The following is a 24,060-nucleotide window of genomic DNA, read 5'->3' on the forward strand; positions in this document are numbered from 1 at the left end:
TTGGTATTAAAACTGACAAAGTTCAGGCCTACAAAAACAGCTCAGGTTTATTATGCATGCAGTGTGCTCCAGCTGAAGGTCCAGCGCACATGTTTTTATCTGACACAAGCAACAAAGTCAGCCTCTGTTTTTCCCCTGTTTAATCAGGCACACACGCACACACACACACACACACACACACACTCAGCCTCCTGTCCTCACCGCTGCTTCTTCCTCATCCTCCCTTCTCTCATCTCTGTGCACTTGTACTGTGGGTCAGGGCTCACAAAGACAGAGGGTGAACCGTATCTACAAAGTAAATTGGTTTTTGGTGTATTCCTTCTCTGAACATTACTGAAGCTGTGCTGCACTTTCTGTGCCAGATGCTTGCTTCCTTGCCTCTGACACAACTGTTGTTTGATCTGGAGGAAAAAGAAAAATCCACACAGGCACTTGTAAACCTTTTGTTGCTTGAAATGAACACAAATGCAATGTGGTGAATTGTAAATCAATACTGAAATCACTCCTTTTCTTTAATAGAAGACATTAAAATTGATACTTAGATTTTGGCAGAGAGCACATAAAAACACACATTGTACAGCAAATGTGACTCCACAGATGGCAGAAAAAATTACTTCAGTGCAGCAATTGTACTGAAAAGATACACAAGATTACCTTTCCTTTTTCTTTTCAAATGGGAAAAACATAATTGAGTTTTTGGTGAAAATATTTTAACCACTTTTATAAACTGCTTCTCTCTCAGGAGTAAGGAAGCATGATTGAAACTAGCAAAACATCAGTACAGTATAGAACTCAGACTGGCACACACAGCTGTGTCTGAAATGCCTGTCAGATTTATACTCTTATCAATCCATACAGTATGTTTACTCACACATATGATCAGATGTGTGTTTTTTTCACATACTGTGCAGTATCAGCAGTATTAGCCTTACAGTATGTCCCAGCACAATGGCTTTCAAATGAAACACTGAGTGTGATGTTAAAGTGCTGACTTTCAGCTTTGAGGGCCTTAAAATATAAAATAAAAAATATTAATGGGAATTGCAGCTTTACACCCTAGGGTTACAAGTGGCTGATTGGATGTGACTGTACAGAAATCACCTCAAATTAAAGCAACGGCATGAGTCAGCGTTTTAGAGGATAAGGCTGTGGTCATTTTTTTTTATTGTCAACAAATCTTGAAAACATCGGAATCAACAGTACTTTCTGTCTGGGGCACTCATTCATCCCCAAGACTATTTGTTCTTAAGTGTACTATAAATTTTTACAAACCGGTCAAGTATATACAGTATAGTTTCATTTTTAACAAGGTTTGGTAATGTCCTGAAACAGTGGACCCTTTAGTGTTTAGCCAGTAGGAATAGTGTATTTGTTGGGGATTATTTAGAACTATAATATTTATATGCACTGCAGTGAGTGTTTCCAGCACAGAAAATATTTGTTGGTTTGTTTTGATCAAATTATTGTTGGTTTTGGGCTTTTCATAGAATTTGTTTAGTCTGGTTCCACACTAGGCTGATTAACAAGGAGGGACTATTGTTATTTATAAAAATATAGACTATTGCCAGCCTCAACATTTAGCTATAACTTTCATTTCTAATTGAATGCACAGGAGTACAGGCCCAGATTACATTTTCTGAATATACACATAAAACACACTCAATTCTCGACCTTCTGATTAAACCTAGGGCAAAGCAATAAAGCTGTGTTACGGCAAACCTAATGTAGCTGTTAAATGCCACAGCGGGGCTGAAGTAAGGCTAATGCATGTGGATGCCAGTAAACTAATGAAACTAGAGGCTCACCCTACCTAGAACACAATTTGACAAATGTGGCAGGGATAGTAACAGCAGTGACATTTAGTGTTCAAACACAGGCCACAACATGCCAAGGGGGAGGTATGTGACTATTTGTAGCATAACAGGCACTAGTTCTATAAGAAGATGTCTCTTCATGGCACAGAGTTGGCATCATTCCCCAGAGTCTGGTCACTTTTTCTCCAAGGACACAGTCCAAAGTCCCATGGTGGTGGCACTGCACTGTGCGTCTTTCTATGGATTCATGGATTTTACAACACAACACAGATACAGATATTGCTATATCATGGGTGAATACAAATTCTGTCTTCAGCTCATAATCAAAATGTCACATTCAGAAGCAGAGTCACAAAAGAGAATACTGGAAAGGCGGGCATTTGTACACGATGAAGAAAACCACACACTACAGGTATTTTCACAAAGCAACAATACTGACCCTGACTGCAGAAAAGCACATCTTTACATTACAGACAGTTTCTCACTGTATTTACATTAGTTTGTATTTGCAGGTTGCTGTTTTCTGACCCTTGCAACTAAGAAAATGTCTCCAGAAAATGATATGTTTTTTTCAGTAACATGATGTGGAAATGTAAGGACAAGCTAGCTAGATTATGTGTGGTACTCTCAAACTACTTGCATCAGGTCACTGTAGGAGATAAACACAGTATAGCACTGTACACCACCAAATGTCTGGAAACGCTTTCCCACTGAATTAAATAGGAAAATGTGTCCACACTTCTTGTAGCGTACTCCCACTTTTGATGCAAAAATCTTTATATTTACACCCTGTTTAATGATGAGACCTGCAATCTCATCTGCAAAATATGTATGTGTGTATGATGCTCCTGCGCGTTCGACTCTATGTCTCTGTGGTAATTAGCAAGATTGGAGAGCAAGGGATGATAGAAACACAGGAGGAGATGGTGCTGATGAGGCTATTCACCCTGCTGTGTAACCTGCCTGGCGCCTCTCCTCAGCAACAAGCTGGCTGCTTTTGTCTCTATCGCAACAGTTCTCATCAGAGCCTGCCATATGCTCATTTGAGGAGCATATATTGAACAAAGTTGATTACACTTTCATTAAAGCCCCAGACTCATGTACAATTACATTTTCTGGGCTACAGTACAGTACAAGGATAGCAGGATTATTGTCCAAGGCTCTTTTCAACTGTGTAGTGTTTTCTTTTTTCTTTTCAACAGTTGTTGAGACTTTGTGTTTTCATTGACTAACATGTTAAAAATCTTTCCAGCTATAAATGAACTAAAAAAAAAAAATTAGGATGACTAAATATGATTGAAATCAACATGTACTTTTAATCTCAGAATGAAGACTGAAACAAGTATAAAAAATAGTTAAAAAAAAAAAAAATCAACACTACCGTGACAGTTGTTCTTTGCCACACTGTGACACATTCCTTTTTCATAACACTACTAACATGTTGATCCAGTGGACTGACATGGCTGATTCGGTTTATTTGTAACATCTGTTATGTCTGATAGAAGCACCCGATTCAAATCCTGCAGGGAGTGTTTAGCTGTACAGCTCTGTCTTTGCCAAGTTATTGTCTTAGATGCTATAAAGATTGGTCAACCAATGACATCAACAGCCACAGCTAACAATACAGATATAGCAATATGGACTACAGTAACCGTTATCACACCAGTGCCACTAGGTGCCCCCACTAAACACTATAACTCGGTCACAAAGTGATATAAACTACAAGTGCCTAGATATTTCAAATGATAGATTTTAGTCAATATTTAAAATACCGATAGTGCTGGTCCAGTGTTTGAGGTTTTGTAACGTTTCAACGTGATCTTCCACAAATTAAATTAACTGAGTTGTGTGTTGTTTGCTTATGTTGACAGGCCACTGTCAAAGAGGTTTGGGGCACTGTGACTTCTGCATACACTGCAGAGCTACTGTGGGCCTCAAGACAAAACTTGAGTATAGCATAACACAGTCTGTTGAGATATACTAGACACTTTGACAGCTACCATACACAGTGTCCAAATCAAGTGTCTCAGGATGTGTGCTATGCAGATTGTAAAGCATTGTGAGACTGGGCTATAAAATATAACTGACTTGACTTTCATTCAATTTTGGAACAAAAATTTCAAAGCCTTTGCAGCTTTTACTATCTCAAAGCCTATGATGGGATGGGCAATCAGTTGTTTAGCTGTGCATTCAAACAATCCTGAGGGAGAATTGGGGCCAGATCAGAGATCTGAAGGATTAATTCATAATATTAGAAAATATTAATAATGTTATTAGTATTTAGAGAAAAATGTCTGTATTTAGACAAAAGAAGTAGTAGTATTTCAAGAAAAAAGTTATATTTTAAGAGAAAAGGAGATACAGACAAAAGTGTGTGTGTTTATAATGAGCCTAATGAACATGAGATCTATGCCTTAGCACAGTGTTTAGTGTTTTACAGTGGTTTGTTCCAGGTTTCCAAAGACAAGACTTTCAGGATGAAGGCTGGTTTGGCAAATACAGTATATGTTCTGTTAACTCTCCCACTTTAAATAAAGAGCAGCACACAGCTGCTTCCCTAAACTTTGATCCATATACTGTAGGAAAAGTGATGAATGGGGCAACATACTGTATCTAGGCATCATGTCACTGTGTCAGGCTGAATGAACTAATACCACACCAGTCGAGAGCACTGAGCAATAAAGTAATGTACAGCATGCCATGTGACAAAATGAACCCCACTGAGCTTTAATCACTTTCCAGTGCTATTACTGCACCATTTCTCTCAGCTCCTGCTGTGCTGCAGCCGCTACCCAGAAATAAGTCTGGTTACTGACACATGATTCAACCAGCTTCATTTTCTTTTCAATATCCTAAATTTTCCCATAATAAGGTGCCGCTGAAGCGGGACACCTACAACTATATTCCAGTAATCTTACTTCTTTCTCAAAATACTTACTTTATTGTCAGCATCTGGGACTATCTGTTTCCTAAAAGTGGCCTTCACCATCTTGTAAAGTAGATAAAGACTATGTGATCATTATTTAGTAGGTGTTTATCTCTGCATTACTCATAAATATTTGAGCCAATAAAAAAAAAGTCACAGCAAGGTGTCTATAATTAAAAGCAGGTACATTCTGTTTGTTCTCACTAGTGCTCAGCACATTGCTAGCCAAACAGTGGTACAAATAAATTGTATTTATTTTTAACTTGGTACATTGTTGCCAGCTGTCCACATGCAGTATGTTGATAACCTGAATATAAAATATCCTTGCTTCAGTTAGCCACTGGTATTCACCCCTTTGCTGACATGTGTTGAATGTCCTGAGGGCTTTACAGTACAGCGTGACAGTGATATAGTCTATGGATAAATGTAATATTTAATTTTCCTTCTTTTTATAGGGTCTACCTTCTCTGATGTTCCAGTACTAACAGGAAACCTGGCTCAAAGCAATGTTAATGATATGTCAGTACATCCTATGTGAAAGGCTTTGTAGGGTGTATTACTTGTATATTATAGCCTCAATGAAAAAGCAGAACATCAGTTGTGGTGTTTTTTTATGTTGTCTCATGTCTGTTCTACTGTATGTCTGTCATTTTCTCTCTGCACTCATTGTGACCTCCTTTTGTTCCTCTTCATATGTAGTCTCCATCTCACTAAGACAAAGTTTTGCGAGCTTGGTAAATAATATGGCTTGTCACTGTGTTTCCACTATATGTTGCTTCACCTGTGCTTCTCAGTTTCATGTCAGCTGACAGTAGGATTTATAACAGGCTTTGTGCGCTGAGAATAGAGCAGGCATCAGGACGACGACAGTGGAGTGTGTGCGTGAAAGCAGAGTGATGGGTGTCAACAGATGATCTTTCTGTGTGTATGCACGCAGCAAAAAATATCTTTCTTGAAATGTGATTTAAACAAGGAAAGTCTATTGCAAAACAAGAGGAACAGTCAAAACTTGTTAGCCTTGTTTCAATAAAAATAGGATTTTTAGATTTAAATGCTTCAATAACACTTAATTATAGTTCCAGTGTTTGGTGGATATATGTAGCTGAGCTTGTGTGTTTGTTCTGCACATATCATATACTTTAATCTTGAAAATTGAATTATTAATCTCCCTCTGGCTGCAGAATGTTGTAGTAAAATATTCTGGCTTCAGTCAATTAACTTTGCTTAAATCATTTTTTTAAAACTGTTTATGAAATCTTCCATACAGAAACTTTTTCAAACACACAATAGCTGTAGCCAGTGACTATCTTGAAAGAGGTTTGATTATAGTGATATAACAATACATTTGTTGAAACTATTAAAACTACTTTCCACAGTATTAAGACAGTTTGACTAAGAATTTTGTGACACTAGCTTGCACAGAAATTCCCTGCCAAGTTTTCGTTTAATGTTCTCTGTGTGTATTTACCACTGTAGGGGATTAGAAACTTTAGTCCCCCTGGGCTTCCATAGCCCCTGTTACTGTGGACCTCTGCAGAGCAAGCTGCTTCTCTGCTCTCCACACCCCTTTTACTACACTGAGCAGCAAGGCACATCCCTGCACTTTGGAGAGCTACAGCTAACAGGCTGCCGGTGCACATTCAGGCACAAATATCTATGAAGCCCTTTAAACCTGGTGTTAACATGCATCCTGCATGGCTGGCATACACTTTGATGGAGCCGCAGCATATAAAATGATTCTCTAAACCAGCCATGGAGGAGGCCAGGGGTGACTTCACAGTCACATTAACAACAGGGAAAATAAAACTTTGTACTGGAGATGCACTTATGCGTAGTATAAATATAATCTAGCCAGATCACATTAAGACACAGAGTACATGATAATGCTACTGGAAGGGTAAAGCAAAGAATGAGAGGGGCATAAATATTTCACAGTTCTGAAGCTGTGCCTTGCCTTCAGATCATGACCTTGGGGGAGATTTACTAAGGTTTTGCAGCTCATTTTTGGGGATAAATTGTGAAATTACATATGTTCATATTTACTAAGGAGTCACAGTGGGGTTTAGTGTGGGAGAACAAGAAAAAAGCAGTTTACATGCAATATATAATTTAAGGAATTTCCATTCAGGGAGGAGAGAATGGAAAGTTTATACAAATACTCTCAGCTCCTGATTTGCCACTGTTGCCACAGAGGAAACTGTGGCTGAAATTTTACGCCAGGAGAAAGCAGGTGTGTCCCTGCTGTCAGCGTGGCAGCTGTTAGTCACTTACACTCACTGGAATGCAGAACACGTAAGAAGGGAGAGGGGCTTTGTAAATTGCCTCGCTCACCAGAGGAGAATGTGATGGACTTCCAAGTCAAACCATACTTCAATTACTGAACGAAATAAAAGTTGATGTGAGAAGACTGTGTGATTGCTGTTCAGAGATATACTGGTTGATTTCTTTAGCCATATTAAACTTTAGTTGCTGTAAACTTTCTTCTATACCCCCTCTCGGTCCACACATGCACAATTGCATGAGATCCGAAGTGGAGTATTATATGTATATGTGACTACTGTATTCGGCTGCAGCTGTGTTCATTTACATCAGTGCTGGTAAATACTCCACTAAACCGACAAATTGAAAAACTGAAAAACTGCACGCTGCAATATTTTGCACATCTGATGGTGATTTGTGACAGGTAAAGTAAATATGCCTCTCGGTGTCATGTGTCTGTTAAACAGACAGGTATTCTTGTCAATCCTATAAACTGGAATATTTCTGGATATAGGGTTGCCATCTCATAATTGGCTGTTTTGGTTTCAGTAAAGTAATTTGAGTAGTTTTCACTTGAGGTCTGCTGTAGCCTCTTCAGTGCTTGAAGCCCATCTGTGTATCAGAGATGATGCTCTCAGCTGTTGTGGTTCATATTTAGCCAGACGAAAGCTGAACCAGACTCCACTGGTTTTTCAGGTGATTGCCACTACTTTTCAGCAGCGCCTGCAGGGGATCCTTAGAGCACTCCTTCAGCCTGACAGTTGCTCATTTTACACATTTGATGGCTGAGGAAATCCTGCTTGAGGAGATAGAGTTGGCACTCTGATCAGTTTACACACACGTGTATGCAGACACTCACACATGCAAATTTCAGATTTTACACTTTGTTGTTTTCCATCTCCATCACCTCCTCTGGGAGTGTCTTTCAAATGAAACCACACATCTGCCTAAGTTTTTGACATGTATCATCTGGGAAGAGAGGTCTTTTGAAAACCATGTTTTCTTCAAGAAAGATGTAGAGCACTTTCTGAAAGCCTGAGGTCTCTAAGCACTGTCTCTTCATAGAGAACACCATTGTTAAAATGAGGAGCTGCTGTGTTCATAGCATACTGGTCTCATGGTGTTGCTCCAGTCCAAAATAGACAGTGTGAAGTCTCAGAGCTTGTGTGACTGAAGGCGCGTGAACCTTCTCTCCTTGCTGAAAGAAGGCTGCAGTGGCAAGCAGAAGCTGTGAAGTTTAGAGCTGCTACAGTAGCGTGTGTTTCTGTTTAGGTTCTGAACTGGAATATGGTCATCATCACTTTTTGGCACCGAGCAAACCTTTCTAATGCAAGGTGATCATTAACTGTGAATAGCATGAGTACATTATACAAGGGTGTTGTGGGCGAAGACAGCACTCACTGATCTGGTACTTAGTCTCACTTGCAAATGACCTAACATGATGTTCCGCCGAACACACTGGAAATGTATTCATCAAAATCTAAGCCACAGTCACTGGCAGACAAATTCACACATTCACCCTGTACTTTTGAATGAACACACACAGGCACAAGCAGCAATATGAACAGTCAACTCACTCTCTCCCTGGTGTCTAACAAAATGCCACTTGTGTTTGAGGCCTATCCCTGCATGTTGTTACTGGAGTAGAAACTGGATGTCTCTGACACTGTTTTGGAGACGCTCCGGGATGATGACCCATTCGATGTCAGGTCTAGGGAAGATCTATGTGGTCTGGCTTCGACCACTGCCCCACTGGGCCCTGAGCCTGCTATTGCCTTGACCTTTGGCTGCTCCACGTCATCTCCAACCTGGAGAACAGTGGACACGGTGGTCTCCATCCGGCTGGCCTTATAAACACTGGACTGTGTCTGAAGGTAGCGAGTGGACTTGAGTTCTAGGCCTTCATAAGAGCCTTGAGGAATGCAGGGGCAGCAGCGGAAGGCTTGTTTAAAACCAGCACGAAACCTGTGCAAGAAAAGTACAAATTAGTCTGATTTTGTTTAGTTCAAGTGTGCATTTAAAATGTTTTGTGACTGGTTAATCTGCTGTGTCTAAAAAGTATTTGCCACAACAGCGTGCATGTGTGATGGCTTCTCTTTCATGCTGATTGGCTCCCTTTACAGTCATCTGAAGGCAGTATGCCACTACAAATGTTCCATCTGTTATTCCAAATGTGAGCAACATGCTTTGGTAAAATGTAGTAACACAAATCAGAGCCACTAGATAACCTGATTAAATGGTGGAGATGGTGACATAATCAATGAAAATTAAAAGACAATATAAGTGGGCCTGTATGTAAATAACATTTGCAGAACATCTGGGGCCACAAAGAGCAGTTGCACAGGTAGCAGTTAAAGGCTCTAATAACCCCACTGTAGAGCATGCTCTGCTCCAGCAGCATTAGCTGGTGAACACAATGTAAAAGGAAAGTTGTTGTTATTAGACTTACATTAACCAGGTGGCCAGAAATACAGTATGACTTGAAATACTGAAATAAATACTTGAAATAAATGCTACTGTTAATCTATGCCCGCTAGGTGTGTAAATAAAAAAAGCGTTTGACAAGTTTATGTATCTGATAATACTGTATAATCATTTTTGTGTTTACAGCTTTTTGAGCTGCCCCCAAATGAATAAAAATGCAGATTTAAATAATTGCAGTAATTGATTTGTTGGCTGCTTGGAGGCAGCTGAAACAAGTTTTGAACACAAGTTGATATGATTAGGATTACGACTGGTTAGCAAACAGTAACCTATTTACACATTTATGGAGCAACATACAGTAGGTTCCGGGTTTGAGCCCGGGCCAACCCGATGCCTTTCTGTGCAGAGTCTGCATGTTCTCCCTGTGCCTGAGTGGGTTCTCTCCAGGTACTCCAGGTTCCTCCCACAGTGCAGTAAGACATGCAGCTTAGGTTGGCTGGTGACTCTAAATTGCCTGTAGGAGTGAGTGTGAGTATGTGTGGTTGTTTGTCCACATGTCAGACCTGTGACAGACTGATGACCTGTCCAGGGTGGACCCCACCTCTCACCCAATGTCAGCTGGGATAGGCTTTAGCCCCCCTGTGACCCTATTCAGGAATAAGGAGAATAGATAATGGATGGATGGATGGATGGAGCAGCAGTATCATTAAATTCAAATAGTGTTTCTGGACACCTGTAATATTCATTCTCTTTTAACTCTCTTTTTGATCTTTATCATCCAAGAAAACTTGAAGTCAATTATCCCATGACCCGTGTTCTCTGATAACACAAGTGAGGTGATTCATTAGGATCATCCTCAGAAGCCTCTATATCATTATCCCAGCCAGCACTAACATTCACAATGCTTGAATCTCCTAAGAGGTTGACATAGCATCACTTGTCATTCACATAAGCACAACCTTTCCTCATGTTTTGTAAGGAGGGTGTTCTAGTGAGACACCTCAGTCATATTATCAGAGGTTACGGGATAAGTAACCTCATGTTAAGACCAAACATTCTTCTTGGTGTTTCACTATGGGGATATTCAATACTCCCATACTGGCAGACAAGCTTATCCTCACAACTGGCTGCCAACCTAGGAGGACTGATGTCAGTGTGAGCCCACACTCAAGCTGGTCTGTGGTGTGAAAGATGCAGTGACATCCAGCTTATAAAACCTAGCAAAGGTTAAAGGAAAAACCCAGTTGGCTGCTGCACATATCTCTTTAACAGTGACACCCCTGAACAAGATCCAAGAACTATTATTATTTCCCTGGACAAATGAGCAAGAAGACCAGTTGGGGATTGCAGTCTTTTACTGATACATATTGTATATTGTATTGATTGTTCCTATAATCCAATGGGAGAGGCGGTGCTTAATGGACGTTCCTATCCATGGTCCATGAAACAAACAGCTGATCAGATTTCCTAAATGAGCTTGTCTTTTCAATATATGTGTGTTAGTTAAAGATGTCATAAAAAACTTGGGAAAAGAGCAAAGATTGTGTGTAACTGAACTATTGCAATGTTAATTAATACAAATTGTTGCATGTGACATTTACCAATAACCTTTCCTAATAGATCAATTTTACCAGCACTTGGCATGTGGTAATTTAAGTACAAAAATAGCTTTGAAGTTTACATAGAAATAACAAAAACTACAAAAAGAAAAAAAAATAAGCATACGCATTTGAAAGTGACACACACACACACACATACAAAATCAAGACAAAGAGTGAAGTGAAGAAGGGGGAAGATGGTACAGTTCAATTTGTAAAAGCAGGAGAGAGCTGAGAAGAGAGTGATGGAAAAGGAGTCCACATTTGATTTTAAATCGGCTAAACTGATAGAGACAAAAGGTTGCCAATAACCTGAACAATGTGATGACTGAACCTCAGTCCACACCACGTATTTTCATTTAAAGGATTTAATGAGATTCAGAGGCAAACGCACTCAAGCGTGAAATGTCATTTCTCCTACTATACAGCACACAAACAATTAACAGGTGGCCATGATGGAGGACAATAGGGGATGATTGATTAAAGTTAGTTGATTAAAGATGGCCATCTGTATTTGTTTTGCCAGCCATCTTTAAAATCTCTGACATTTTTGTTGCCAGGCCAAATCTTTCTAACACTACAGTTTGAGAGTAATGTTGCTGATGTTCATAGTGGGATTCAGCCCGTTTCAGGGAGACATTTTAAATTTGGAAGTTTATTCTAATTTGTTTAATGAGTTGAAATCTCAAAGGTACAGAAAGTGTCTTTTCAGACAATTAATCTCAAAGCTGCCTTATGATGTGTGTACCAGAGTCTGTGTGTATATGGATTAACAGGTTAGTTGAACGGAGAATGTGAAGTTGTCATCATGCTGGGTTGAACTTTGGGTAAATGAGCCATTTTAGTAGGATCATGCTCATTGTCATAAATAAATATTGTCCCATATGCCTACATATGGAAGCAGTTTCTTCAACTACATCCAAACGTCTACTTTAGAGCACAGACAGGACTGAAATTGATTCACCTGCAATGTTTGTGTAATCTGCTGACAGCTGCTAGCTAGTGTTAGCTCCCAAACTGAAAGCTGAGATCAGGGTGCAGTCATTTTTTGTCTGTTGCTCTCGTAGATGAGATCTATAAGATCTGCTTCCAGTTAACTACAGTCAGCTAAAGTTATCCATACTGAATTACCACAGTCACAAAAGTGAGAGTTAAAGAAAGTAGAGAGTACAGTGAAATAAATGTTGTGGAATATTTTGATCCAAAGCACATATTTATAGCTGTTCCAGCTGTAGAAAACTGTGATTAATCATTTGCTGAAATGTGTTAAACAAATGCCATGTGTGAATGCACTAACAGCACTGCTAACCTAATTTTGTTGTACAATACATTGTGCAATGACAATAAAGGCATCTATTGATCTACCAATCTACCTATCTATTTGTAGGACAAGACTGAGAAATGTTGTGTAGTGAAAGAAACTAAATGCGCAGAATGTCAAACTTGTTTTGATGATTTGAATACTAAGGTAAAGCTATGGAGAAAAACAGTAATAATGGTAGGAGAGCTAAGAGTAATGCATTACAGTGATACCAGGTTACAGAATATTCCTAAACTTTATGTTTACCTGTTCCCAGGTTCTTGTTGTGATTGTACTCACTCTGAATATAATGCAGAGGGATTCCAGCACACACAAGAGATGTTTAAATCATCATCTAAACAACTATTAATAAATGAAGATGATCCAGACGCCCCTCATGTGCCCTGGAATGTCTATTATTCTGTGGATTTATTGCTCTGCTGCGGCTTGGGTCTGTATGAGCATGCAGCTGTGTACAAGATTACTATTTACAGATTTAGCAGCAATAATACAAATTACACCACAATTTTGTAGTGGGAATGCAGTTGTGCTGAGATTAAGGATTTAAATGGAATATTTGTACGTTTAATTTGTCAGCCACTCTTTGCATCCATCTCTGCATTTTCACTGCTGTTGCAGTTGCTGTGGTGACAGACAGCATGCTTCCTCTGGATCTGCATGTAGCCAATGAGAATCCACCCGATCATGGTTTCGACTGTCGATAGTCTTGTCAGTGCTCATCTTGGATGATTGTATCAAGCTTTTCTAATCCACAACTCAGGTGAAGAACCAAACTAACCAGGTAACCTTAGCTGGTATTAGAGAATCCAGCATTGCTCATTTGACTTGAATATGCTGAGCGGCATACAAAAAATACTCCCACTCCCTGCTCCATGTTTTCCTGGCCCTGTTGTGCTTGGACATTTCTAGAACTGTTATTCCCCATCAAGCCTCAATTTGCCCTGGATTTTCCCTCCAGTCTTGCCCTGGGCTTCTGCCTCCCTCGTTGTCCAGCACTTACACACACCTACCATGCCTGTCTTCACTTGGGCTGATTAGCTTCCTGGTTCCTCTGTTAATTGCTAGATTATCTGATGTTCTTGAAGTAAGCCTTTGTTTCCCTCCCCCTGAGAACAAACTCTCAGTTCACCCCCTGTTTGTCTGCATTTAGATCCTATTTCCATGCACCGTGTGCACATTCAAATATTAGGGTGCACTCAACTCTTTTTTTAAGAACAGAAGATATACTGGATGTTATTATACTGATTGCTTAGAAATGGGACATAGAACTTCTAAATCTATTCATGAAGAGAATCAACACTCTGGGGTCCATGTTGGAACTGTGAGGATTAAATCACAAGATCTTTCAATTCATGAACTTATGAATAATATAATGAAACACTGCAACAATAGATTAATAAAAAATATCTATTTTGTCTTTTGTCTATCATCAGGGTGTCATCTCAGAAACTATTATCCATGTGCATGAAGTGATTTGTGTTAGGAAAACATTAAGTTTTTGAAAATATACTATAGTGTAGTGCTCTCCTTTATATTTGAAAATAGAGATTGAAAACTGAAATATTGTTTTTTTGAGAGAGCAGTTTCAAAAGCTGGTTGCAATGTGTTGGTATGTTTGCGTTTATTTACAGACTGATATTTCTCTTTTATATTTCTGTGTGGATCTATAAGTCCTATGACAGATTGATGGAGACTACATAAAGAAAACAAAAACAACCTCATACATCAGCCTGATGCCAAGCTAGCTGAAAATGCATGGTGTCCTTGGGCTGTCTCTGAAAAAAAAGGTTTTAATTAATGTAAAATTAATTCAATTAAAGTAATTCATGACACGGTTGCATTAAAATACAATTTCATACATGTTATGTGTTAATGTTTGAATGAATACATAATCCTAAACTACGCTGTGGAATAAATGCTTTTGATCATTTGCTTACTAGTTCAGGGTTAATTTGAGATGTTATAACAGACGGCAGAAAAATGAGGGAGAGATAGATGCAACAAAATAATAATAATAATAATAATGAATGGCTCAAGACAACAGCTATGAAGAATGGTTTTGTGACAGTATAAAAAATTTTAAAGTATTTGCTAACATTTTAACAATATAAAATATTAAGTTTTATTTTGTAAAGACAGGGATACTGTATGTTTTATTACTGTATGTAATTGTTACTTTTAATTAACATTTAATGTTTTAGCCTAATTAGCATTCTTTGTCTTTTACCTATTTGTGCGCATTGTGTACATTAATCACTTTGAATTACCTTTGTGTATGAAAATGAGCTATATACTGTTAATAAACTTGCTTTGCTTTGTTAGTTTTCATAACGTTTACAGTAATCTTGTTGGTAGGAAAACATGGACTATATTATATGTACTAACAAATTCATTGAAAATGAGGAAGAAGACTGGTACTGTAGCAGTTACAGGTACATGCCCTGAATTAATCAAAGAGTAAGCCATCAACTCACAGTTACAATGTAAAGATTAGTTTTAAGCTTGGATTTAAAGCCCTCAACAGAGTGAGACAGGTGTCAGCAGGGAGGTTATTTCAGAGGAAGCAGACATGATAGAAAACAACTCTGCAGCCTGCAAACCTCTTTTTAATTTTGGGGACAGGCAGGAACCCTGCATTATGAGAGTGGAGAGAATGGGATGAAATAGAAGTTTTAAGAAGATCAGAAAGGCACTGTATGAAGGAAATGGGGTCTCCAACACATTGCGCCCAAAGATCAGAGACTGGTACCAACATCACAGGACTAGTTGTGGAGTTTTCAAGTTGGTGTTAAACCAGCGTTGATGTATCCCGATGTACTATGTGAGAATAGGTTTTGGTCATTGTCACTTCTCCAACTCTCCACACTGACCCTGAATGTTTCCACTGGAACATCACCACACTGCAAAAAATGAGGGACAAACTACACAGCTCTTGTTCTGTAAAAACATACGCTCCAAAGTTTGTCTGAGGCTCAAATGCCTCTTGAGCCGTCCCACTAAGCTAATTCGAGTCGGTATATTTCTAAGCTACTGTTTATTTAAAACTAATTTCACTCTTTTATTTCCCTGAACAGTACCTTACTGTGTTGTTGTAGTCATGCTTTATTTATCTTTATTCTTATTGAATTCTTATTTTCACAAACTTTTCCTAATGAACATTCCGTTGTCTGTTTGAATTGTTTACTTCCTGTTTATAATGTTTACTTTGCATTGTTTATTGCTTGCTTATACTACTTATTTTGATATACTATACAGCCTTATGTTGGTATATTGTTTACTTGCCCCTTGTTGTTGCCTTGCATGGGGATATGTAGATACATGCTAAGGGGTTTATGGTAGCCTCCCTTAAGTGACCCCATTGTTGACTGTGTTGATAAGCCCACACTAGCACCATTAGCACCCACCTACTAGTAATTATATTGTTATGTCCTTACCTTCCAGGAAAATCTCTTAGCTCTTCCAAACACTTATTACTAGCGGTTCCAAGATCTCAGCAAAAGCTCTAAGGCAATCGTGCATTTGTTATTTCTGGTCCAAAATTATGGAATAACCTGCCACTAGAGATCAGATCTGCCCCTCCTCTGGGCACCGTGAGATTATTACTGAATGCTCATCACTAGGCTTTGACCTTACGTAGGTAAAAGACTTAGGCTATGCATCTTTTGGCAAGATTTTTATCTGTTTATTATTATGATTGTGAGCAATGTGTTTATTATGATTATGTTAATTCATTTAGTTGTGAAGCACTTTGTAACCTAATAGTACCGTAGATGATGTATTCATTGTAATAAGACAGCTAGTATTTTGAGTAGAAATTTTTAATTAGGAACATTTTGTTTTGAGGGATTTTAGTAGGGGTTTTGTAGTGCACTTTACCACCACCAGTGGAGGGGATGTTAATTAGTTCTTTGTGAATCACAGACAGTAGTTAGGTTACTTGTGAGTGGTGCAGAGCGGGAGGGAGACAGTCTAGTATAAACCTCACTGTCTGATAGGCTGCAAGGTGAGGATTTCCCTGGTTTAACACACTAAGGGCATAGTCTCCAAAACCACAGTAGGCGACCTCAGAAAGAAGGCCATTTATCGACACAACCAAATCCCTGCTCACTACAGTAACAAGCCAGCAGTGGTCCAGTGAAGTGAGCCTCCTGTACATCTCATCAATATCCCACATGAGTAATGGGCCTGAGACAGTTACTGGATGCAGACTCATCGTTCTGGCAAGCTCAAAAATCCCACTAGGCTATCTTTTGTGGTGTGAGAAATTAATGTAGTCAGTGGGTCAAATCTATGACTTCAAGACACCAATAAAAAGTTGTAACAGGTCCCCTTCATTGTGAAGCTTGACAGAGAAAAGCAGGCAAGGGTTAACCAGTAGACAAAGCCAGTGAACGGGCTGAACCTAGCAACAGGCAGAGTCTCACACAGACAGCTTAATAAAATATATGGCTGAAGACAAGATGCCGTCGATTTCATTTGTGACCTACTTGAAGGAAGAATCAGAGGCAAAAAGGGAGCTCTGGTGAAAGTCCTTGAAACTCAGGCAAGATGGTGGCAGGGGTGCAGGTAGGAAATGTAGGAAACAGGTCAGGAAAGACCTCTGAGTTACAAATATGCTGTCTGGCCCTGGGAAATTGGCATTTCTCTCGCAGGATAAACCAGTGAGATGGGATGAGTCAGCTAGGTTGTGTTGATCTGCTTGACCAGTGCTGTGAAGCAGTGCTATTTAGTGCACCTGGAGGAGGTGAACAGCACGGTTGTGTGTAGTATGGATGGCAGTAGAGTCTGCGTGTCCTTACAGGAAAACCAGTAGGGTTGTAACATTTGTTCCTGTGGTTTCAATTTAAAACCAACCACAGCTTTCATAATATCCAGAGCTCTGACCAAATTGCTGGATCTAATTCTACACCCTTAGGTACAATACTTTTCATATTAGTCTTCTCATACTGTCAGCTCTCATCTCATTTTCTATACGGCTTAGTCCCGAACGGAGTTGCTGGAGCCAATCCCAGCCGGCATCGGGCTAAAGGTGGGATACACCCTGGACAGGTTGCCGGTCCATCACAGGGGCAACACACAGATGAACAACCACACACACATTCACTCCTTCATGCAATTTAGAGTCACCAATCAACCTAAGCCACATGTCTTTAGACAGTGGGAGGAAGCCGGAGTACCCAGAGAGAATCCACGCAAGCACAAGGAGAACATGCAAACTCCACACAGAAAGGTCACGAACCTGGAACCTTCTCACTGTGAAGCAACAGCACTACCCATTGCACCACCGTGCTGCCCAGCTCTCATTCATTTTTGGGTAATTTTGTATTCTATGTTTGTGTGAAATCTCTCTGATGATGTGCCTATATTACCCTGGTTTACTGACAAGGAAACAGATCATGGCTCCGGCTCGCCACTGAAGTACAGTGTACTGTGGAGTACTGGGGAAAAAATGTTGTGTGATGTGTTTTGATGCACTTGATTTGAAGCTCATGCTGGTTGTACTCCTGCTGTTTAGAGCCTTTATCTCCTTAGGGGAGAGGCTTTAAATATGAAATATTTGTGCATAATGTTTTGAGCTTCATTAGACAGTAGCTTAACTGAACAAAAAAAAAAATATAGAGAGAGAGAGAGAGAGAGAGAGAGAATGGCATTTCTGTGGTAAAAGGAGACTTGGAACCATACAGTAGTGATAGTGATTATTGAATGACTCTTATTGTGAAATATACATCATTCTGAATTTATGAAGACAACAGGAAGACATACAGTAGTGTAATAGTGGATTTCACAGCAAGCAGCAGCAATAGCAAACCAAAATCAAATGCATATCTCTGACTATAATTTAACAGTGTGTCTCAGCAGTACGTTAGTAGAGCAGCAGCATCAGTGCTCCACATTTTATATCTACATAGAATGTGTGGTGGTGCTCAGAAACTAATACACAGTCACCATAGAAATACTTGTAGAAATAGAAGACAATGAATGTAAAGAATACTTCTCAGGCTGATTTATGTGTGCATAGTGTGAGTAAAACATGAGCCAATTCGACCCTGTGTCAACAGCTGGGTTGATTAAAATAGAAGTGTATCTGTTCCATCAGGCACGTGTCAGATAACTGAAAAACTGTGCCCACATGCCATTAGCCACATTAGGATCCAGTTCATCTAACTTAGGTTTAAATAAATTCCCCCTAAGAGCACTTACCATAAGTGAATTTTATTAATTCCTAATATTCTGACCCTCTCATGTAAGTAGCTGGGAAGGACAAAAATACAGACTCTGAATATAGTGTAGTCCAGTACAACACCACCTTTAACTATGACCTCAGTAATAAACATACAATTGAAATTATACATTTATGACAATTTCACCAAAAGCTGAAACATTTTGAGCTTCACAAACACAGATGTTTATGCAGACATGTTGCACTGAAGTGCATACAGTTATACAGGTGTGTCTAATAAAGTGGCTGGTGAGTGTACAGTATTTGTGTGTGTATGTAGATGCTGACTAACCTGTCATTGAGGCAGCAGTAGATGATGGGGTTGTACATGGTGGAGCTCATGGCCAGCCACATGATAGCCAAGTAGACCTGCTGGATGAACCACTTCTCAGACATGTCAGGGAAGAACTGGTGCAGCAAGAAATAGACATGGTAGGGAAGCCAGCAGATGGCAAAGGTACACACCACCACGATCATCATCTTCACCACCTGTTGGACACATGACAGCCCCATTTTGTTTTCATTTGGACTGTTTTTATCCCCACTTTGCTCTGGGTTTGACCAGTGTCCATGTACTTTTCAGACTACATGTGAGGCTGAAGGGCCAGGGAATGACAAATTGTCTTGTCTTGCAAAAAGCTTTCCCACTGCTGCAGATTGTTTACTGTCAAAATGCCAGACATCTCCGTACAATTAATCTGTCATACAGTCTAAAAGTATTCTTGCTCCATAAATAACATATAAGTGTAAAAATATATCCAGTAAAACCACCCAAATATCATGACAGTGTTAAAGCAGGTATTGGCAGTTTTCTGCTTGTTTTTGATCTAAGTGACGATGAGACACGCTGTACTGAACTTTAACAAGCCTCTGTGTTGGCTAAACAAGTGACAACAAATCTGTCCATCCAGAAAAAGCTCAGCTGCAATGAACTTTATGTCTGTCAAAATGGAAAACTAATGCACATTGACACATCATTAGTGCTGTCAATAACAGACTGCTCACTGACAATAAACTGAAACTAATGGACATGGGCAGATGTAACAGACCAGAAAGGCTGTCTCATGAAAGTAGGAACTAGACTGGTGGTCACGTGATCAAGGAATTTGTGCAATCAAAACAAAAGATTGAACAACAGAGTAATCCTGTATGATTTCTAAAACTCCTGTCCACCACAGCTTTCTAGGAGTTTCATAAATGAACTTTCTTTTATGTAGAGCTTTTGTTTCTTTTTTCTTGTCAATAACTTTGTAGGTATCATTTGATAAACACATTACTGCAATGTAGTTTAACTGTAAGAAATAAAAAATGGTCCAATAGCTATTTTAAGAGTATGAGAGATGTATTGTTTTATGCTTTAAGCTAAATGCTAACCACAGCGTGCTAATTAGCTTACAATAACAATACTAACAGGCTAATGTTTATCAGGTTTATTGTCTACCATGTTCACCATCCTAGCAGCAACATGTTAGCATACTAACAGGCATAAATGTCTGTATAAAATTTCACAATAATCCATACAATATTTGCTGAGACATTTCACTGTCACCCAAGTCATTAGAATACATCCTCAGGGGACCATGAATGTCCATACAATATTTCATTGCAGTCCACTCATCAAGACACCAGAGTGCTTTGTCTAAAAAATTTATGCTGTAAATGAACAAACTCAAAGCAAGATGCAAAGTGAAGCAGCAAGTACTGAAGACTGTGGTAAAATAGAATTATTATTTGCACTACTGTCACTTTGCACATGGCTTTGAGTTCCATCACAGCCCATTAGGTTGTACCATTTAGTTTATCTTTATTACTTGAATTCAGTTTTCATATTCTATTTATTCTGTGTTTATTCTACTTTTATTCTATTTTAGTTTCTTAAATGGTATGGGCATTCAACATTAGGTGAGAGAGAAACAGTATTTTGATTTTTCTGCACATATAGTGAACTGACAATAAAAATCTTTGATCCTGATCTTTAAAGCAAGCAGTCAGTGCTACATACAGTCTGTCTTCAGACTGACCTGCAGAGCCTGATCTCATCAGTGCAGAGAGACCTCAGTAAAACCTCATAGGATTCTCATTTTATGTTCTGCGTCAGAAAGGCAAGTCTCTGCAAGTGTCTTCATTTAGGGAACATTCTCAAAGGAACTGCAGTACAGAAACTGTGACCACACCTGACAAGCAAGGGCCATTAAAGATGTATGAAAAAGTGAGAAACAGGTAGTGGAGATAGGGGAAGAGAACGGCTGGCCAAAACACAAGATGAAGAGACTGCAGTGGGTTGAAAAGACCACAGGTGCACTGGAAACCACCACAGACGAAAACATGAAAGGACAGAGGGCTGGGATTCATTTTCATTGTGCTGTGATGATTATTTCATCACTGGAGATAAAATACAGAGATTTGACCATTGCAGCCACATGCTGTTCAGGGCTGCAGTGTACAATGAGCGCATGTGAAAAGTGTGGAGTAATCTGACTGGCAGTCTACAAGTTGTCTTTTGCCATTCTAAGTGCATGTTACCTTGCGTTTAGCAGTAAGCTGCTCCTTGTAGCGATCAGAAGAGTCTCCAGGGATCTCACCAGCCCAGAGGGACAGTCCTACCACCAGATAAGCACAACCCATCACCAGCAGAGGGAGGAAGTAGATCAGGATGGCCACACACACATAGTATCTACAACAAGACATACGATATATTAAATAAATCCCACAAATGGGTTGTTTAAAGTGGAGAGGGATGCAAGTTGACTATCTCTTTCTACAGTTATATAAAATGAATCAGATCTAAGAAGGTTTCATCTAAGAGAGTATAAGGATACACTACTTCTCAAACTGAGGTGTGAAGTGAAGATTTATTGCTCCCTTAGTCCAGAAGTTTATTGCATCCACCTTCTTTTTTACTTCACTTAGGTGTTAAAATTGTATTGTTCTCCTACCTCCCACTGGTTAACATAAAATTATGAGTATTGATTTACAGTGCTAAATAAAATGTATTGTTTATTTCTTTTTGAAATTACTCCCGTGCTTTTCTTACTCTGACATGTCAAAATGTCTTTTATGAAAAAAAGGCATGTTATTCTATCTAATATAATTTTGACTGTGTATTTGTTTAGGACTCTTTGAGATTTAAATAGAATAAGAAGATATTGGGTTTATCATAACTGTGGCTCCAAACACCTTTATAATCAAATGGCAAAATACAAGGAAAGACACTAAACCATGTCATGGCAGATAGCAAATCATTTTCAGATCAATAAAACTGATTCTGAATTGGCCGGCCACCATGTCCCTGCTGTCTGCCACTCTTGTCTCAAAGAATTAGTCTGATTATGGAGGAGCAGTTAAGTGTTCTGTTTAACACATCAACAGAACAAGACAGTGAGGTAAAATGTATTGTTTACATTTATGCTGAAAGAGCTAACATTTAAACCACCAAGGGCATTTCAACTAAATAATCATAACATTTACATGTTGATGTCCTAAACGTGTTGTGATGACAAATAGCTGGCTTTTTGCACACATAGCAAACATGAACCAACATTACCATTCTTTTGGTCGCATGTCTTTGGCTACCTGTGAATCTAAGTCTAGTACTGACTTTCCATTCAGCTCTGTTTCAGTCGTTACCTGCTCCAGTGAAATATATTGCCAGCTAGTCTCTTATTTCACCTGGCTGCTGACTGCTGCTGGGCAGGTTTGGAGTCAGGTGATAATTCTTTGTGGGTTTGTTGCTATGAGTGAGTACTTTCACATTACATCTAGTTCCTTTATCTATTGTTCATTTCACTACAAACACTGGCACCCCACAAGGATGTGTCTTCAGTCCGAACCTCTACACCCTGTTCACCCACGAAAATGTTGCCTCCCACAAAGACAACATCATCCTGAAGTTTGTGGACAACACCGCAGTGATAGGTCGCATCACTATTGGGGACGAAGCAGCCTACAGGAGGGAGGTGGCCAGTCTGGTGTCATGGTGTGAGGACAATAACCTCACCCTCAACACAGACAAGACAAAGGAGATGCTAGTGGACATGAGGAAGGAGATGATGATCTCATCAGCCACTGTTCATCCGGGGGCTCGAAGTGGAGAGGGTGAGCAGCTTCAAATACCTGGGTGTCCACATCAGTGAGGACCTCACTGGGACACATAACACCACACAGCTGGTCAAGAAGGCCCAACAGTAGCTGTACTTCCTGAGGAGGCTGAGGAGGTTTGGCATGTCGCCTAGGATCCTTTGCAACTTCTACAGCTGCATCATTGAGAGCATCTTGACCAGCTGCATCACTGTCTGGCATGGCAGCACTACTGCTATGGACTGCAAGCGCCTGCAGAGAGTGATAAAGACTGCGGAGAAGATCACCAGGAGTCCACTGCCCTCTCTTCAGAGCATTTACCACCGCAGGGTGCGTAGGAAGGCTGCCTCCATCCTCAAGGATCCCACCCACCCCCAGCATGGACTGTTCATACCCCTACCCTCCGGTCAGAGGCTCAGAAGTGTGAAATGCAGGACCTCTAAACTGAAAAACTCTTTCTTTCCTTCTGCCATCAGACTCCTAAACAGCTGACAGGAGTTTACTATCAGGAATTACTTCATGTAATTCCACACGTACTGTTTACATGCATAATTGCACACCCACTGCTGACTATTGCACATACAGCTCAGATGTAGAATACATTATCTCTTATTCTGTTCCTGTTATATTTTTATTGTATTTCTTTTCACTTGCTATTTAAAGTGCTTTTAGATTTCGTGTTGCTATTTATCTACTTTATATTTCACTTGTGTTGTTTGACATTCAGTAATCTAGTCACAGGGGTTTCAAACCAGTAAGTTCTGTTCCGGTCCCAAGCCCGGATAAATACAGAGGGTTGTGTCAAGAAGGGCATCTGGCGTAAAAATGTGCCAAATTTAAACATGCGAATCGTCAGTGTAAATAGCACTATTGATGCAATTTTTGCTCTGAGAATGTTAATGGAGAAGTATAGAGATGGTCGGAAGGAGCTGCATTGCGTCTTTGTGGATTTAGAGAAAGCCTATGACAGAGTGCCGAGAGAAGAGCTATGGTACTATACGAGGATGTCACGAGTGGGAGAGAAGTACGTCAGAGTAGTTCAGGACATGTATGAGAGGAGTACGACAGTAGTGAGATGTGCTGTAGGACAGAGGAGTTCAAGGTGAAGGTGGGGCTACATCAAGGATCGGCTTTGAGTCCCTTCTTGTTTGCTATGGTGATGGACAGGTTGACGGATGAGGTCAGACAGGAATCTCCGTGGACAATGATGTTTGACATTGTGAAGTGTAGTGAGAGCAGGTGGAGGTCTGCTCTGGAAAGAAGAGGAATGAAAGTCAGTCATGGCAAGACAGAATACATGTGTATGAATGAGAGGGAGGAAAGTGGAACAGTGAGGCTACAGGGGGCTGAGGTCAAGAAGGTGCAGGAGTTTAAGTATTTGGGGTCAACAGTCCAGTGTGATGGGGAGTGTAGGAAAGAGG

The 24,060-nt window shown here is 39.8% G+C and overlaps 1 protein-coding gene across 1 annotated transcript in view; it reads right to left on the reverse strand.

Moving 5' to 3' along the window:
• Positions 1-511: 511 nt before the first annotated feature.
• tacr1a (tachykinin receptor 1a) overlaps positions 512-24,060 on the reverse strand; it is a 59,982-nt gene continuing 36,433 nt past the window's right edge. Inside the window, exons 4-6 of the mRNA XM_020590677.1 lie at positions 21,086-21,236; positions 18,855-19,051; positions 512-8,964 (exon numbers count right to left, since the gene is read on the reverse strand). Of these exons, the coding sequence (XP_020446333.1) occupies positions 8,619-8,964; positions 18,855-19,051; positions 21,086-21,236 (694 nt within the window). The 3' untranslated portion in view covers positions 512-8,618. The remainder of the gene's footprint in view (positions 8,965-18,854; positions 19,052-21,085; positions 21,237-24,060) is intronic.

This window comes from Monopterus albus, unplaced genomic scaffold, assembly GCF_001952655.1.
Source record: "Monopterus albus unplaced genomic scaffold, M_albus_1.0 scaffold12.1, whole genome shotgun sequence".
Lineage (NCBI taxonomy): Eukaryota > Metazoa > Chordata > Actinopteri > Synbranchiformes > Synbranchidae > Monopterus > Monopterus albus.